Source organism: Eriocheir sinensis, chromosome 2 (genome assembly GCF_024679095.1).
Source record: "Eriocheir sinensis breed Jianghai 21 chromosome 2, ASM2467909v1, whole genome shotgun sequence".
In the NCBI taxonomy this organism is placed as follows: Eukaryota; Metazoa; Arthropoda; class Malacostraca; order Decapoda; family Varunidae; genus Eriocheir; species Eriocheir sinensis.
The window spans coordinates 29,901,698-29,919,239 of NC_066510.1; the positions used below are offsets into that span (position 1 = coordinate 29,901,698).

General features: G+C 44.7%; 1 protein-coding gene and 1 long non-coding RNA gene across 3 annotated transcripts in view; both read right to left on the reverse strand.

Annotated features, from left to right (window-relative positions):
- Positions 1-301: 301 nt before the first annotated feature.
- LOC127002416 (uncharacterized) overlaps positions 302-17,542 on the reverse strand; it is a 30,095-nt gene continuing 12,854 nt past the window's right edge. The window contains exons 2-3 of one of the 2 annotated variants that reach the window (XR_007756209.1): positions 1,874-2,060; positions 302-1,501 (exon numbers count right to left, since the gene is read on the reverse strand). This is a non-coding gene — a long non-coding RNA (uncharacterized LOC127002416). Of the gene's footprint in view, positions 1,502-1,581; positions 2,061-17,542 lie in introns of both variants that reach the window. The other variant, XR_007756198.1, reaches the window with a different exon arrangement.
- LOC127002414 (uncharacterized) lies at positions 14,968-16,688 on the reverse strand. The gene is made up of 2 exons (XM_050868313.1): positions 16,525-16,688; positions 14,968-15,920 (listed from the first exon to the last, which is right to left on the reverse strand). The coding sequence occupies exons 1-2, from the start codon at positions 16,534-16,536 to the stop codon at positions 15,294-15,296; spliced, it is 639 nt and encodes a 212-aa protein (XP_050724270.1). The 5' UTR covers positions 16,537-16,688; the 3' UTR covers positions 14,968-15,293.

The window sequence follows — 17,542 nt, forward strand, 5'->3', positions numbered from 1 at the left end:
GCCTTATCAAGTCTCCAGACACATGTACAATGGTCTTGGCCCAAGGGACCTGGAGTCCCAGGGCTTTGCCAACTTGGGCAGTGCCTCAAGAGTTATCACCAGGACCTCCAGCAACCTGCGAGGATTATTGCATCATTTGCAAAAACAAGGTCAGTGACCCTGGTAATGCCAACAGATATTTGACAATGACTGATCCATAACTCTGCCTGGTACCCAATCCATACAAGTGTTGAAAAGTGATAGGCTAAGGACACAGCCTTGCCTCATCGCAAGGGGTAAGGCTCCTGCCCTCCTCCCCAGAGTACCTCGGCGATACACTGAATCAAACGCCTTATGGCGACTACGGCCGGGCCTTATCGAATAATTCTAATGCAAAAGGATTGTACCATCATTTGACTCTCCTCAGTAACCATACACTAACTTGGGCTTCCTACACAGCATACTACAGGGGGTGCTTTGTTCCTCACAGTGAAGTAATCTAGCCTTAACAAGCACACAGCTTTCCTACAAGACAAAGCTTCACACAGCCTTGAGATCTCTAAAAAGTGTTTATATCAGAAACCAAAAATACAATTAAGACTTTCCTCTTAATGGCAGTTATCACTAATGTATGACTACCTGAATCCCTATGGTGCCTGACAACCCTCTAGTAACAGCAATTTACCAGGGAAAAATAACTAATATGAGGGGGACATTCATGGTTGGGAAAGGAGAGAAGTGACAAGTGACGTGTCGAGGTGGGCGCCTTTGGTACAGAGAAACTTTCATAAGATTCTACAATTGCAGATGGCAGAATAGATCAAGAACATGAATTCCACTAAATGCAGATGTGTCTAAGTAAACCAAGGAGTCTAGATGGTTAGATTGGGTTATACTCGAGAAAACTTGCAGTAAACCGATGCAGGATAACTCCACCCACCTCAAGCGATGATATGACCCCCAGTAGCAGGTGTCCAGTCAAAGGCAGCTTCACTAGTGGGCTTTCCGATGCTTCTAAATAGCCACTGGTCCTTCTTTTCCTTCCCCGCATCTCGTATTCGCTAAAGGGAGTCTTGGCCGTTTCCAAATCATGGCTCGCGCTCCCCCTCCCCCTCCTCATTCATTCCCTCACTTCCTGCCTCATTCATTTCTCCTCCTCTCTCGTTCCTCTATTTCTCTTCTTGCTTCGCTTCTTCACTCACTTCCATCGCTCCCTCGTATTTTTTTTCTTTCAATGAGTTATGGACTTGGCTGGAGGCAGGAGGGGGCGGGGGCTCTGTGGTCTGCCTGCACTGCATCGTTTCATATGCTGTGTTGTCATTATTGCAATATACACACACACACTAGACTGCTTGAGCTTCTACCGGTGGCTTGCAGATGTGATTAGCGTCCACACAAACACACCAGGGAGGCGGATTTTACAAGATATACACGATAAATCTCTTCCTGCTAGAGCTCCCGGGAGAGGCTGCTGAGGAGAATGCTGAAGCTGGTGGTGGTGCGCGCCCTCTTGCGGCCAGATCTGGGAGAATAATACGTAATAAAAGCTGTTCTGTATGATCTACATTGACTTAAAGCAGTATTCAAGCATTATGTTTTCACCTGTGTTTATCTCGAGGTAATTCCATGGTGATTTTGTTGTTATTTGATCCTGGAGCGGCGATTTAGTATGTGACCACTGGCTAACCATCTCCTTAGTTGTTATGAGCTTGTTAGGTTGTTAGGCGTCTCAGTGATACCAATACTTCAGCCGATTGCCTTGTCATATATTTCTTTTTAGTCTCCGAACGTGACTGCTGACTACCTAATCATCTCCATAGCTATCACAAACTCGTTAGGTTGTTAGACCGTCCCATATATTTCTTTTTATTCTCCAAACGTGACTGCTCACTACCTGATCATCTCCTTAGCTATCATAGACGCCTTAGGTTGTTATAGGCCGTCCCAGTGATACCAATACTTGATCTGATTGCCTTGTTATCTATTTCTTCTTTATCCTCTGAGCTTATAAGAGCATATCACTTCTTCTTTCCTGGATTAGCGCCATATGGAAGACCAGGTGAAGGCCATCATCGTCACACCTGCGAACAAGGAATCGATGGAATAATTGAAGCGAAACGAAGCAGCCTGAAAAAAAAGGAAAGTGAGAGAGAGAGAGAGAGAGAGAGAGAGAGAGAGAGAGAGAGAGAGAGAGAGAGAGCACAACGCAAAGAACACTTATTTACATGGACAAATATAATGACTGACACTAACGCAAAAAGACAAACGGTGACAAACAGAGACGGAGAAACGAGCAGAGACAAAGATAACAACCACAGAGACAGATAGAATGACAGATATGGGAAGCGTCCAGAGCATAACAACCTGTCAGGAAATGTTTCTAGGCCACTCAAGGGCGACCCAGACCACACCTGATGCCCTTGCAAGCCCCGGGTGAAAGTGGAAAAGAAAGGGAAGAGAAACAAGGGCGAGGAAAGAGGAAGAAGAGAAAAGGATGATGACAGAAGAGATGAGGACGAGTAAGAAGGAAATGAAAGGGAAGAGAAACAAGGGCGAGGAAAGAGGAAGAAGAGAAAAGGATGATGACAGAAGAGATGAGGACGAGTAAGAAGGAAAAGAAAGGGAAGAGAAACAAGGGCGAGGAAAGAGGAAGAAGAGAAAAGGATGATGACAGAAGAGATGAGGACGGGTAAGAAAAGAGAACAAGAGAACAAGAAGAAAGATATAAGAATGAGAGTGAAGGGAAGGGAGGTGAAACAAGACGAGGAAGGAGAAAGGAAGAGATTAAAATGATGACGTAGTAGTGAGAAAAGAAGATCGAATCAGTGATGCCAGAAAAAAGAAATAAAGAACAAGAGGAGATAAATAACGAGAAGAAAAGGAAGGGAAGATAAACATAGGCGAGGAAGGAGGAAGTAGAGAAAAAGAATGCAGAAAAAGGGAAACGAAATATCAAAGGAATAAAAAAAGGAGAACAAGAGGAAAAAAATAACGAGATGAAAGGGAAGGGAAGAGAAACACGGGAGAGGAAGGAAAAAGTAGAGAATATAAGAATGCAGAAAAAGGGAAACGAAAGATCAATGGGGAAATAAAAGGAAAACAAAAAGAATGGAATAACGTACGAGAGGAATGGGAAGGGAAGATAAACGCGGGCGAGGAAGGAGGAAGTAGAGAAAAATAATGCAGAAAAAAGGAAAAAAAAAGAACAAGAGGAAAGGCATAACGTACGATAGAAATGGGAAGGGAAGATAAACAAGAGGGCGAGGAAGGAAGATAAAGAGAAAAAGACGACTGAAAAAGTGAAAAGCTGAGGGTGAAAAATGAAATATAACAAGAAAACAAAAAGAAAGAAATAAGAAGGAGAGTGAATTAAGGGAAGGGAGGTGAAAGAAGGTCGAGGATGGAGGACGTTAAGAATAGGAAAGCAGAAAAAAGAGAGACGAAAAATCACTGAGGACGAAAAACAAAAATAAAGCAAGATAAAAAAAAGAGGAAACGGAAAGTAGCCTAAGAGAACAAGGGGAAGAACGAGAGAAGAAATTAACATGAAAAAATAAAGAAAGAAAAGTGATAAGCAAGATAACTAGGCTAAAACAGAAGAGGATGAAAAGAATAACGAAGATAATAACTAGTTTCCTATGTATGTGGGGAGGAAAGGGAAGAGAAATAAGGGCGAAGAACGAGAGAAGAAATGAACATGAAAAAATAAAGAAAGAAAAGTGATAAACAAGATAACTAGGCTAAAACAGAAGAGGATGAAAAGAATAACGAAGAGAATAACTAGTTACCTATGTGAGGAGGAAATGTGAGAGCAACAAGGGCGAGGAACGAGGAGGAGGAAGACAAAATTCTGAAAAAATAGAGCAGAAAAAGAGAATGACTAAGAACTTGCGTCGAAGAAGGAAGGAACGAGGAGGTGGAGAGAGAGAGAGAGAGAAAAAAGCGGGAAGTGGAGGAATGTAAAGAGGGCGAATCAATAAAAAAGGGAGTGACTCGAGGGTAAAGGGAGGGAGAGACAAGGAGGAGGAAGAGAGAAGATAGAGGTAAAGGACGAAAAGAGAGGGAGAGTTATTTGAATGGGTGAAGGAGGGAGGGAGTGACAGGTGAGGAGAGGAACAGTGAGGAGGAGATGGAGGTAAAAAAAAGACGAAACAAAATGGGAGGGAGAGCTATTATGCTGACGGAGGGAAGGGAGGAGGAGGAGGAGGGGGACGAGATAAATAAGGAGGAGGAAAGGGAGCGATAAATGTCTCAAGGTTATGTTCGAGAGAGAGAGAGAGAGAGAGAGAGAGATTTACATAGATTTACATAGAAAATCAGACCACACAGACCCCATGGTCCAGACTTGGTGGTCTGTCCTTAAACCTAAGTGATTTTACATTAATCAGAAGACTCCAAAACGTTGCATTTCTACTCTAGTTGATATTAAGTTGAAGGAAGAGAGAGAGAGAGAGAGAGAGAGAGAGAGAGAGAGAGAGAGAGAGAGAGAGAGAGAGAGAGAGAGAGAGAGAGAGAGAGAGAGAGAATTATTTTTCAAGGTTAAAGAGTACGAGGAAAGGGAAAACAGAATAGGGAGATAGAGAGAGACAGGATAGACGAAAGAAAGGGTGGAGCGGGAAAGGACGAACAATCACACTGCACTCCTTCCTTCCTTCCTTACCGGTCACATTAGCATCGTCAGGAGGTCATAGAAAGAAAGAATGAGAAGATAGGAAGGAAGAGGGGAGGTCGCCATGAAGGAAGAGAAGGAAGAGATCACATTGCGCTTGTTCCTTCCTAACTGGTCACCTCACCATCGTCAGGAGGTTATAGAAAGAAGGAGGAGGAGGAAAGAAAGATAGAAGGAAGAGATCACATTGCGCTTGTTCCTTCCTAACTGGTCACCTTAGCATCTTCAGGAAGTTATAGAAAGAAAGGAGGAGGAGGAGAGGAAGATAGGAAGGAAGAGAAGAAAGAGATCACATTGCGCTTGTTCCTTCCTAACTGGTCACCTCAGCATCGTCAGGAGGTTATAGAAAGAAAGAAAGGAGATTAAAATAAGAAGGGAAAGGAAAGGACGGCATGAAGGTACAGAAGGAATTTAAGAGATTATATTGCACTTGTTCCTTCTTCATTGGTTACCTCAGCATCGTCAAGTGGTTATAGAAAGAAAGAAAGGAGGAGAAGGAGGTGAACATAAGAAGGGAGAGGAAAGGACGGCGTGAAGGGACAGAAGGAAGAGATCACATTGCACTTGTTCCATCCTCACTGGTCACCACAGCATCGTCATCAAGAGGAGGAGGAGGAAGGGGAAGGATGTTGAGAGAATATAAGTCATAGAGGTGGTTGAGTCTTTTTCCCCCTCCCCTCCTGTACCTCTCCTTACTCCTCTACCCCCTCACGACACGCCTCGGAATGTCGGTGAAAAACTGGAGCCAAAAAAAAGTAGGAAGAACTCGTAAAAATTAGCGACATGAGTGAGAAAAAGAGATAAGGGAAGGTGGACGTGACTTTCTGGTTAGTACTGTCGAAGGCGATGAAGGAGGAAGGAAGTGGACCTAATACCCATAGAAATACCCTAATACTCAGAAATACCCACAGCCTCTAGGAAAGACTTATCAAATGTGGGTGTGTAAGCCCAGGAGTGTTTGAGAATATGGGTCAATGATGTCGTATATTCGGTCGCATATTATGAAACAGTTCGTCGCCCAAGCACACATATTTGACAAGGCTTTCGTAGGATTTGTGGTAATTTCCAGGGATAGTTTTATGACCCTGGTGGTAGTTTGACCCTTCTTCTGTACAATGAACCTAAAATATCACACATAAGAATCTGACTTATCTCCATTTAGGACTTTGGAAATAATTAATGTCAGAGGCAGAGGCATCTAAAAATACCAACCATAGTCTCAATACGCAAACTAGAAAGATAAAGAATGAATGATCAGATATTGCAAGGATACACGAGGATTTAAAGAGACTACAAGACGCCAGACAGACAGACAGACGGGCCTACACATGACAGGTTCTGAGAGTGAGATCATAACATACTTTTATAAACAAACGATAAAGACAAAGAATGAACACGCAATAGACGAGGATACACAAAGATATAATGAGACTACAAGACGCCAGACAGACAGACAGACGGGCCTACACATGGCAGGTTCTGAGAGTGAGATCATTAAGACAAAGAATGAACACGCAATAGACAAGGATACACAAAGATATAAAGAGACTACAAGACGCCAGACAGACAGACAGACGGGCCTACACATGACAGGTTCTGAGAGTGAGATCATATCATACTGTTACACTCAAACGATCATGACCTTAAGAAAGATAAGTACGTAGAACAGATTTATATATTAGGTCAGAAATGGGATAGTCTTTTGATACGGAAACCAGGATTCATTGATTCTTGGGGCGTTCGTTGCTTGGCGCCGAAACTGCATGGTCATATGGCGCCGAACTTACTGATAAACTTTATAAAACTTGATAAAAAAACAACACTAATAAAACTATATAAAACTTAAAATTAAAAACGTGATAAAAACAACACTAATAAAACTATATAAAACAAGTTAGAATTAAAGACATGGTAAAAACAACAATATAAGGTCAATAAGGCCTACAGGAGGTTGAGGACGCCAGCCTCCTGTAGGAAGCCATAAACGTCATGTCTCGGGAAGAGTGACTTCTCCACGGAAACCAGGAAGTAAAGAAGGAAGGAAAGAAATGAAGGTTAACCCGAAGTACACTCACTCGTCTGTCATTAGGAGAGAGAAAAAAATACATACGCCTGTGACCCAATTATAGAGTAGGCGAGGGAGGTAGACACGACAAAGAGTACCTCAGAGTAATATAGACACGCAACACTCCTCTCAAAAGTCCCATTACGCATATATTTTCCTCTTCCTACTTCCTATTTTTGTTTATTTGTACCTCCTTCGCTGCTGGCTCGTACAATGTTTCTTTCTTCTTTGCCGTTCTTTTCACGCTGCTTTGTATTTGTTTTTTCACTTCCTTTCCCGCTCGTTAAGTTTTTCTTCCATCTTTTCCGCTCTATTTCGTCTTACTCGGCATACATTTGTTTTCTTCCCTCCTATATCCAACTCCTTTCCCTCTCCTCTCCATTTTCATCTCCTTTTCAGTTCGCTCAGTTTTTTTTTCTTCGTATGTTTCCTCTCTCTGTAATATTCCACTTCATCTTCCTCTATTTGCGTCATCTCGAAGGCAGTTTTATTTATTCTTTCCTTTATTGTTCAACTTTCCTTCTCTCTGCAACTTCCTTCTCCTATTAATTATTCGTTTGTTATCTTTAGTTGACGCGCCACTTCTCTCTCTCTCTCTCTCTCTCTCTCTCTCTCTCTCTCTCTCTCTCTCTCTCCGGTCTCTTCAAAGACTAATTGGTTTGCAGCGTTAGACAAGCGTTACAAATGAAGGGTAACAGATACTACTACTATTACTACTACTACTACTACTACTACCACGCTAACGACACCCCCAACAATAGCGGTGAAAATGGCGGAAATGATGGCAGTGATAATAATAATAATAATAATAATAATAATAATAATAATAATAATAATAATAATAATAATAATAATAATAATAATAATAATGATAATAATAACTTCGATACACAGTTAGGCGGTGGCGTACCCCAAGGCGAGGCCGCTCCGCCACCCGTTCACAAAATTATCGTTTCTGAAGATCACTTACCTCGTGACTAACCAGGTGGGGACAAGTTTTTCTATCTTTTCTAAATGTATGCGATCTCTCTCTCTCTCTCTCTCTCTCTCTCTCTCTCTCTCTCTCTCTCTCTCTCTCTCTCTCTCTCTCTCTCTCTAAACACTAAAAACAGCTAAAAGTTTCTCTCTCTTTTCTAAATGTATGCGATCTCTCTCTCTCTCTCTCTCTCTCTCTCTCTCTCTCTCTCTCTCTCTCTCTCTCTCTCTCTCTCTCTCTCTCAACACTAAAATCCGCTAAAATCACGAAACGAATCCAAAAAAGCAGAAAACAAACAAACATTTCCTATCGCTTATACATTCCATTTCACTTTTTTTACCTGGACGCGTGCGAGGCGGACATTAATTACTCAGTGAATCACCTGGAGGACAGTCGTATACAGGTAACAGGGTGTGGAGAGGTCGAGGGATGAATAAGGTGGGGCAGGAGAGAGGAAGGAAGGGTGGGGAGACGGAGGGAGGTATACCGTGTCTTGTTTGAGGGTATACTGGATTACGCTTGTTTGTTGTCATGGGGTACACACGAGTCTGCGAGGGTTGGCAATACTGCAGGGGAGGGGGAAGAGGAGGAGGAGGAGGGAAACAAGATGAGGCAAGGTCAAGAAAGGCCAGGAAGGAAAAGTGGGATAAATAGTGAAGGTAATGATAAATAAGAAGAACTAAAGGGGAAAGGGTAAGAAAAGTAGGGGAAAGAAAATTGAAGGTAGGAAGTTGAGGAAAGGGAGACGGGGAAAGAGCGAAAAGGGAAAGGAGTAGAAAGGGTAAAGAAAAATATAGATACAGAGATAGAAGAAAGGGAGGTGAAGGAATGAGCGAAAGGGGAAAGGGGAAGAAAATAAAGGAGAACGAAAAAAGGAAGATATGAAGGTGGAAGAAAGGGAGATGGGGAAAGAACGATAGGGGAAAGGAGTAGAAAAGAAAGGTTAAAGAAACATAAAGATAGGGAGATAGAAGAAGAAAGGGAGGTGAAGGAAAAAACAAAACGAGAAAAGGGAAGAAAAGAAAGGAGAAAGAAAAAAGGAAGGTATGAGCGTGGAAGAAAGGGAGGTGGAGGAAAAACGAAAGAGGAACAGAATGGGAAAAGAAACCGGAATTCCTAATCTTGCATAACAAATATTACTAATCTATGTGCTAATGCAGTCTAATACTAACATCAAAGCTAATAGCATCACTTCAAATACAAATACTCATTATCAATTTTGTATCTCTGCATAATAAGCTGGATTGGGTAACTGTTAAGCTTCCAAGGCAATGCAGTGTCGATTTTTGCTTTTAATTAATTGATGTGAGTATCTTTTTCGTTTTACCTGTCCCTCACCGTATTTACGCTCCCAACTTATCTCGCGGCTTCAGGCTTCACTTGCTTCGCCCTTAACTGCTTCATCCCACCGCTCGCTGCTTGCTTCGTTCGCCGCTTCCCATGACACCTACCTTCTCCCGTGAGCCGCCATTCTAATCATTATTCTTACATTCACCTAAAAATAAGCTGCACTGGGTGACTGGTAAGCTTCCAAGTCAATACAGTGACAACTATAGCTTTTTTTCTAATTACTTGAGTTCACTTTTCAATCCACCTCCCGCAAGACGCCATCCTAATTATTTCTTTTACATTCACCTCAAAAATAAGTTGCTCTGGGTGACTGGTAAGCTTCCAAGTCGATACAGTGACGACTATAGTTTTTTTTCTAATTACTTGAGTTCACTTTTCAATCCACCTCCCGCAAGACGCCATCCTAATTATTTCTTTTGCATTCACCTCAAAAATAAGTTGCTCTGGGTGACTTTAAGCTTCAAGGCGATGCAGTTGAGGACTCTTATTTTAGTCTAATTAATGAGGGTAGCTTTTCACTCTACCTCCGCAAGTCGCTATCCTAATAATTACTTTTACATTTACCTAAAAAATAAGTTGCTCTGGGTGACTCTTAAGCTTCAAGGCGATGCAGTGAAGATTTATGCTTTTTCTAATTGCTGGGGATCGTTTTCCACCTTGCTTTATCTCCTCCCGTCTTAATCATTATCCACCCATTCCAATTATTACTTCCACATTTACCTCATAACTAAGCTGTGCTGCGTGCCTTAAGGTTCCAAGGTGAAGATTTATACTTTTTTTCTAATTAATGGGGGTCGCTCTCCGACTTGATTTATCTCCTGCCGCGGGCCGCCATCCTTCACTCTGTCCTTCCGTCGCTAACTTTCTCTCCTGATCTCCCTTGACGTGGCTAGCTGCGGCGGAAGGGGAGGTGGCGGGGGGGGAGGGGGTCATGGGTTACTCCACCTGTTTACCCACGAGGGGAACACCCGTGGCCCCCCCTCTCACCCTCCCCATGACCCTGAGAGAGGCTGGGTGGGGGGTGGGGGGACCTCACTCACTCCTTGCAAGACTCGAACGGGTTGACTCGAGCTCACATGAATTACACGTGTCCTACATGTCCCAACCTCACACACACACACACACACACAGGAAGGAATTATTGTGACAGAAAGAGATAAGGAAATACTGGACATGCAAGTTTGATTTCATCCTTTCGAAATATATAAAAAAAAAAGATATGTGCAAATGTTTAACACACACACACACACACACACACACACACACACACACACACACACACACACACACACACACACACACACACACACACACACACACCCCAAACACTTGCACACAGGCCGACAAGGACGCATAAAACACATATTCGGATGACAAAAACTGGTGTGGCAACTTCGAGGAGTGTGTGTGTGTGTGTGTGTGTGTGATGGAGAGAGGAGACACCCACCCTCACCCCACCCCTCAACTCACACACACACACACACACACACACACACACACACACACACACACACCATCCCTAGCAACAACATACATAAGCCTATATTACAATCTGCCACACATAGTCGCCCCTCGATGCAAGCAACCTTCTAACACACGAGGCTGACCCGTTGGAAAAACAGAACAACAAAAAATCTTCAAGCTCGCCAGACCGACCATTTGCCCAACGGGACCCGCCAAGACCAAGAGGAAAGAAAAAGCCAGACAGTATTATAAATGTGTGCAATTACTAGGCAGGGCTGTTGGCTGATCGTGACTCGGGCATCAACGGTCCACCTGCCTCGATAAGACAACACACTTACTTAGTCAACGCTATATATGGGCAGGTCTTGGTCTTGGCTCTGTGCAATGTGGCGGGAAGTTAGAATGCATTGACTAAGTATCCGTGGACGAAGGGAGGAGAGAGGGAAGGAGCGAGGTAGTTATGGAGAGAAGAAAGTAATAAATAGATGAATGAATGAATGAGGAAACAAAAAAGAAAGAAAGGAAGGGGGATAAAGAATGAAGGATAAGAAACAACAAACCCGGAATGAATGAATGAACTAATGAATGGAGGAGGAAAAGAAGATATGAAGGAAGAAAGGAAATACAAACAATTATAAGAAAAAAACCCGGAGAGACAGAAGATGCATAAAGTAAGGATGAAGGGGAAGGAGAAAGGGGCTAGCTACATGCATGGAAGTTGATTAAGTTGGTGAGGAGCAGACGGTCGTGAAATGGGAGGGTCGGAAGTGAGGACAGAAACGTGAGGACAAGGCCGGCTGTCCACCATTTCCTTGTTTATCTTCATGTATACAGAAGGAGAGGGAGAGAGAGGGAGTGAGGTGAGGGGATGCAAAGGAGGAGCTCAGTAGTATAAGACAGTGAGAGGGACGGAAGTGAAGGAAGGCTGGAAGGGTAGATATAGGGACCTTGGATGGAAAGATAGCATAGAGAAGGAGAAGGACATAGGGAGAAGGAATGGATATGGACGTACGATATGGAGAGGAGCTTAAGATATAGAAAACGGGATGGGTAGCTGCAGAGGAGGAGGAAGACAGGGACACGTAAGCAATACCCCAAAAAGACAATGGACCCAAAAATAAAGAGTCGGGAAAAAGAAATGGAGACGGGACCGAAGGGAGAGTGAAACGGAAAAAAGGTTGTCTGAGAATGGGACGAAAAGAAAGATAAAATGTCTGAATACACAATAGATGAATAGTAACAGAGACGGGAGAAAGAAATGGAGACAGGACTGAAGGGAGAGTGAAACGGAAAAAAGGTTGTCTGAGAATGGAACGAAAAGAAAGAAAGATAAAATGTCTGAATACACAATAGACGACTAGTAACAGAGGATAAATGGAGTAGCGGGACAGCAACACTAAATACAACAACAAAACAAAAGAAAAATGAATAGCGGGGAGGACGAAATTAAGAAACAACTCATGAAGGTGAAGTGAAACGGAAAGAAATGAAGGTCTGATGATTGGCTGAAAAGAGAGAAAAAAGCAATGACGAAGGACGATTGGAGAACATGGGAGACAGGAGGCAATAATGAAGCTGGAATGAAGACCAAAAGAATGAAAGAAACAACAGAGAAGAGAAATGAAGAACAAAACTCCGACGTGTTGAAAAGTGAAAACTCGGAGATGGAAAGCAATAATGAGGATGAGACGGAGAACAAGACAATGAAAGAACAACAGAGAAGATAAATGAAGAACAAAACTCCGACGTGTTGAAAAGTGAAAACTCGGAGATGGAAAGCAATTATGAGGATGAGACGAAGAACAAGACAATGAGAGAACAGGAGATAAGACAAATGAAGAACAAAACTCCGACGTGTTGAAAAAAAATGAAGAATGGGAGTTAAGAAGGAATGATGAAGATGGCAAAGAATAAGAAGAGTACGACAATGAAAGAACGAGTGAGTGAAAAAGAGAAATCAAGAAGTGAAAAATGGGAGACAGGAAGCATTGATGAGGATGGGAATGAACAAGAAGAAGAACAAGACAAGGAAAGAACGAGAGGACAAACCAAGAAGAAAACTCGTAGGAGGTGTTGAAGACATGACCAATGGGAGATAGGAAAGAACAAGACAAGGAAAGAACGAGAGAGAAGCAAAACCAAGAAGAAAACTCGTAGGAAGCGTTGAAGATGTGACCAATGGGAGATAGGAAAGAACAAGAACGAGAACGAGGAAAGAACGAACGGGACACAAATCAAAAAACTCATAGGAAGCGGTCTGGAAAAAAAAAGTACTATCAGGGAGCCACTACTGACACCCACTACGCCAGCACCGAGCCAGGAGCACACACACAGTCGCGCCACCAGCACACACGACACCAGGAGGCTTTTCGTCAGTTCCTCAGGGGCATGACACGTCCACCTTGCCGAGCCGTCCGTCACTAGAGGTTGCGGAGGCGAGGCGGTCCACTCACCTGCGTCATGAGGGACAATGATGCCAACTGGTGATGATTAGGATGGTAACTGTTAATTTGTGCCCGTTATTATCCTGGTTATTTTTTTGTAGGTTTGTGTTTATGTATTTCTATTTCCAATTTTTGTGAGTGGGAATGGCCTACAATGTTGTCTAGCGTTTCATAATCCAACGCCCTCGAGATTAGAAGTTGCTCCAAGCGTGACTGTACATTTGGGAGCTTGGTCAGTGGGTGGAGGAGAGAACAGGGTTTTTCCATCGACTTTATATGAACTGTCAAAAAAAGATCAGCCTCTCTATCGACTTGATATGAACTGACAGAACACAATAACATTTCCTGAACGGTCTGACAGCCATTCCCAACCTGACAGAGAACCTACAGACTGTTGTACGTACATTAGATACCCGGCCAGAGAGTGGAATAAAAAACAGGACTTCTCTATTCACATAATCTGAATAGACACAGCGCAAGACACTATTTGAATGCCTTGAACGTTGCTCCTCGCCTGAACAAAATTGATTGGGTGTTGTTAAGAGCTAACCAAGCAAAAACCCACTGTCTGTCCAATGTTGACAACGCCCTGACAGTCCCGTGTAACAAATGGCATTTCCAACAGTGAGGCTGATCATGGAAATATATAAGAAGTTGATGCATAGTTACAGGAGTGACATCAGATCCAAAATGACAATCAACGTGCACAACTTAACAGTCAGACCGTCAGTGATCGCAAACGTTCATGACTCGTGGACTTTCCTCGAACACTGACTGGCCTGCTGCGTCACTCCACCTCTGAATCAAAGGAGAGACTTTCCCTTCGTTTTTACTCTTGAAGCACTTACATTCTTCAGTGCTCACAAAAAGGTCATTCAATAAAAAAACGAGGTATACAGCTGACGATGGGAGAATTAACCCTGGTAGCTTAAGGGGATCATGTTTCTTAAAGGCCCTTCCCTCTAAGCGAGAAAAATGAGAAAAAATCATCACTCACGCAAACCATTTCATAATATATATCAACGCATTTGTGATCAGTTTATGCATCATCTATTTTTGGGGGTTTATATCATGGCAAAAATGTGGCCCGTCGCTGGTACACGGTAAAGCCACAAATTTGTCCCGTCGCTGCTACCGGGTTAATGAAAGTCTTTGGGTGACACGATTATTAAGAATGTCCCAGGTGATTATTATTATTATTATTGCTGCTCCTTAGTCAGACAAGATGACGCCCCATCAAGTAATTAAAGAAACCCCCAACGGTGCCAGACTATCGTACTCAGCCTCATATGTTTGCCAATTTCTGACGCCAAAACCGCCTCCTCGACCCCAATAACTGCCTTCATTTATAGTTATTGTTAAAATGGTTAATTATTGGTGTTTTTTGTCTCACTAACCGGTAAATACGAGGCTCTGAGTACGATAATCAGGCAACGGTGGCAAATCCTTCCTATATATATGTTGAGCGTTTTGCCATGAATGTTTGGGCGAAAAACTTGGCTTCTCAAAAAGGCAGCTCCTATAGAATGAACGGGAAGTTTCATGAGCATCAGGTGGCCAGAGACAGCCGGTAAAGACTATGGAAAACTACGGCAGTCTTTTGGAGAATCACACGATGGAAGCGTCAGTCAAAGCGAGCGTTGGAAAAGTAAAATTCTGTCTCTATATAACTCTCCGTTGAATCATATTACAAAGCACGTTCTCTCTCAACAAAAATAAACAAGCCCTGGAAGTACTGACGCCTTGATGGGTAAACAAACAAAAAACGAAAGCTACGTGCTGCGGCGACAGTTATCTCTCTTTTTTTTTTTCATCCAACTGTCCGGATGTGTGACCTTGGCTGTTCATTCCCCAACACTCCCTCCCGCTCCACTTCCATCCAGTCCGCCCACACCACGTCCAGCCCCGCCCTTCCTCACCTCGCCTAACCCCGCCCCGCCCCGTACCACTCCACCCCACCCCACCCAACCTCACGCCGCTACGCTCCTGAAGGGAAGAAGGACAAGAGGAGACAGAAAAGTTTATGTAACCGTCGACGGGGTTTATTTCTATCACAATCATACATACACAGGATACGTAACGCTAATAAAGAACATTACAATAAACTCTGTGGGAAGACAAAAGACAATCTGAGCACAGAAAAATACTGATTTCGGAGTGATGAGAGGCCTAGCGAGAGACAGACAAGGAGGGGGTGAGGGTGAAGTGCATGCGCGTGGCGCGGGGCCACGAGTCGAAGTGGATGGCAACACGGCGACAACGTTCATCTTTGGCACGGGCCGGGGACTGCCTGCATGGGCCTCCCCGGGGCTCCTAAAGGGTCTGCTGGGACTGCCGTCGCCCTCCTCAGCCCTGCGTGGGATTATTCCTAGTAGCCTGGTTCCAGAAGTCAGCGTGGGCCTGGAAGTGGGCGGCCTTGGCGGCGGCAACGCTCGGTGTCTCCATCACGTGGCCACTGAGGCCGGCGGGCACCTCGTCAGCGAAGGGCCCCGTCCAGCGCGCCACAGGCTCGTCAACGATGTTGAAGAGCGGCGCCTGAGTGATGCGCGGCCTCTGAGAGGCCCTGAAGCTGACTGGGGCGTGCGTGGGGGCGGCGGGGGCGTGAGTGGGGGCGGCGGGGGCGTGAGTGGGGGCGGCATGGACGTGGTGGCCAGCAAGGTGTCCGGGCATGTGTGACGCACCGGGGAAGGTGTTGGGGCCGGGCACGAATTGCTGGTTGGCGCCCAAGTTAGCCGAAAAGGAGAAGGCGTTGAAGGCGGGAGGGTTGATGGGCCGGTGCCGCACCACGCCGGATGGTGCCGAGAGGTCCTGCTCGGGGTCGCGGTGGTAGATGTGGATGTCGGGCGCCTGCTCTGCCAGTCTCGCCAAGCGGTTGTACTCGGCGATGAAGGCGTTGCGCGCAGCCTCAACCTCCGGGGTGTCACGAGGAAATACTTGGCCGAGGGCGACGCCAAGGACTACACTCACAATCACCTGCAACACCAACATTATACACTTGACACAAACCGTAACACACACACACACACACACACACACACACACACACACACACACACACACACACACACACACACACACACACACACACACACACACACAACCCTGAGGTCCCTGGCGCTGAAAAATTACCCCCATCTTGCGGCCGCCCCGTTACCGCAGCCTGACCCGCTACCGCCATCCTCACTTCCTCCCTTCCTCCTCATCTCAGCCCCGACCCTTGCCGCCAGCATCACACCACCTCCCTCCTCCCCGCCCTGACGCAACACTGCAGCAACAAAACGCACCAGACTCATTCATGCTTTACTAATGAATGGAGAAGACAATCATTCTTTACGTTATAACTTACACACAATGTTGACTGACTACCCTGGGCACTGCAAGACGTTATTTCTTCACTAGACACAAATAACACTGATATTATTCTCACTGAGTTAAAAAGAAAACAAAATCATGATAATCGTAAAATATCTACTATTCTTACTGTTCAAGGTGACACGCACACACACACACACACAACTCTCTCCCTCACTCATTCACGCACTGCCTCACTCACATCCCCGCGCGCCTCCATACTCACCAGGGAACGCATAGTGCCTGTTTGCCGTGCCCGTGTGTTCGAGATTAAACACCGAAGAACTGGCCGCCCGTTCTTATATACAGGAGGGACCGGGCGGCCTTGGCGGTGGATGGGCTGCGAGGACCGAGTATACCGCGGGCGAGGCGAGGCGAGGCGAGGCGAGAGGTAGAGGAGGCGTATGCTGCGTCGCTTAGAATTCTTAGATGACTTTCAACGCCGCGTTTCTTATGGTCGTCTTCCATTTGTGATTTGTGCGCACGTCACCGAAACACTGCAAGGGGTGATGAAGGTAATGGAGGTGATGGTAGTTGTGGTCTTGCTTGGTATAGCCTCGACAAACTATCAAGACCGATGAGGTGCCTGGCTGGCTTGAGTGTATCTAGGGGGCTGCTTTGCCTTGTAGCGCTGAGTTTTTCCTTGTTGTTGTGTTGGTCTAGCTTGCTGTGGCCTTAAGAACCAGTATCAAGACCTATGAGGCTTCAGAGTCCTGAGTAGCAGCATCAAAGGAGTCACTTCAGCATACAGCGTTGAGCTTTTCCATATTCGAGGCCTAGGAGTCGTGATTCTAGGAAAAGAGGGTCTGGTGAGGGCTTTAATAAGACATGTTAAGACCAATGAGGCTTCTGGGTCTTGAGTACCAGCCTATAAGGAGCCATTTTTGCATGTAGCGTTGAGCCTTTCCATATTCGAGTCCTGGAAGTCGTGATTCTAGGAAAAGATGGTCAGGTGAGGCCTTACGGAGATACAATCAGTCCAAAGGAGGTCCTGCTTCTTGAGTAGCCGCGTTCAAGGAATTTTTCTTTTGCATGTAACGTCTTTTTTTATCTTCGAGTTCTGGAAGTTGTGGATCCAGGAGAGAAGGGTCTGCTGAGGCATCAATTAATAAATATATTCTAAGTTTAATGAGGCTTCCAAGTGTAGAGTAATCATGTCCAAGGTCTAAGGATCCATTTTTGCATATAATGTGATTTTTTTCCATCTCCGAGTCCTGGAAGTCGTGGATCTAGGAAAGAAGGGT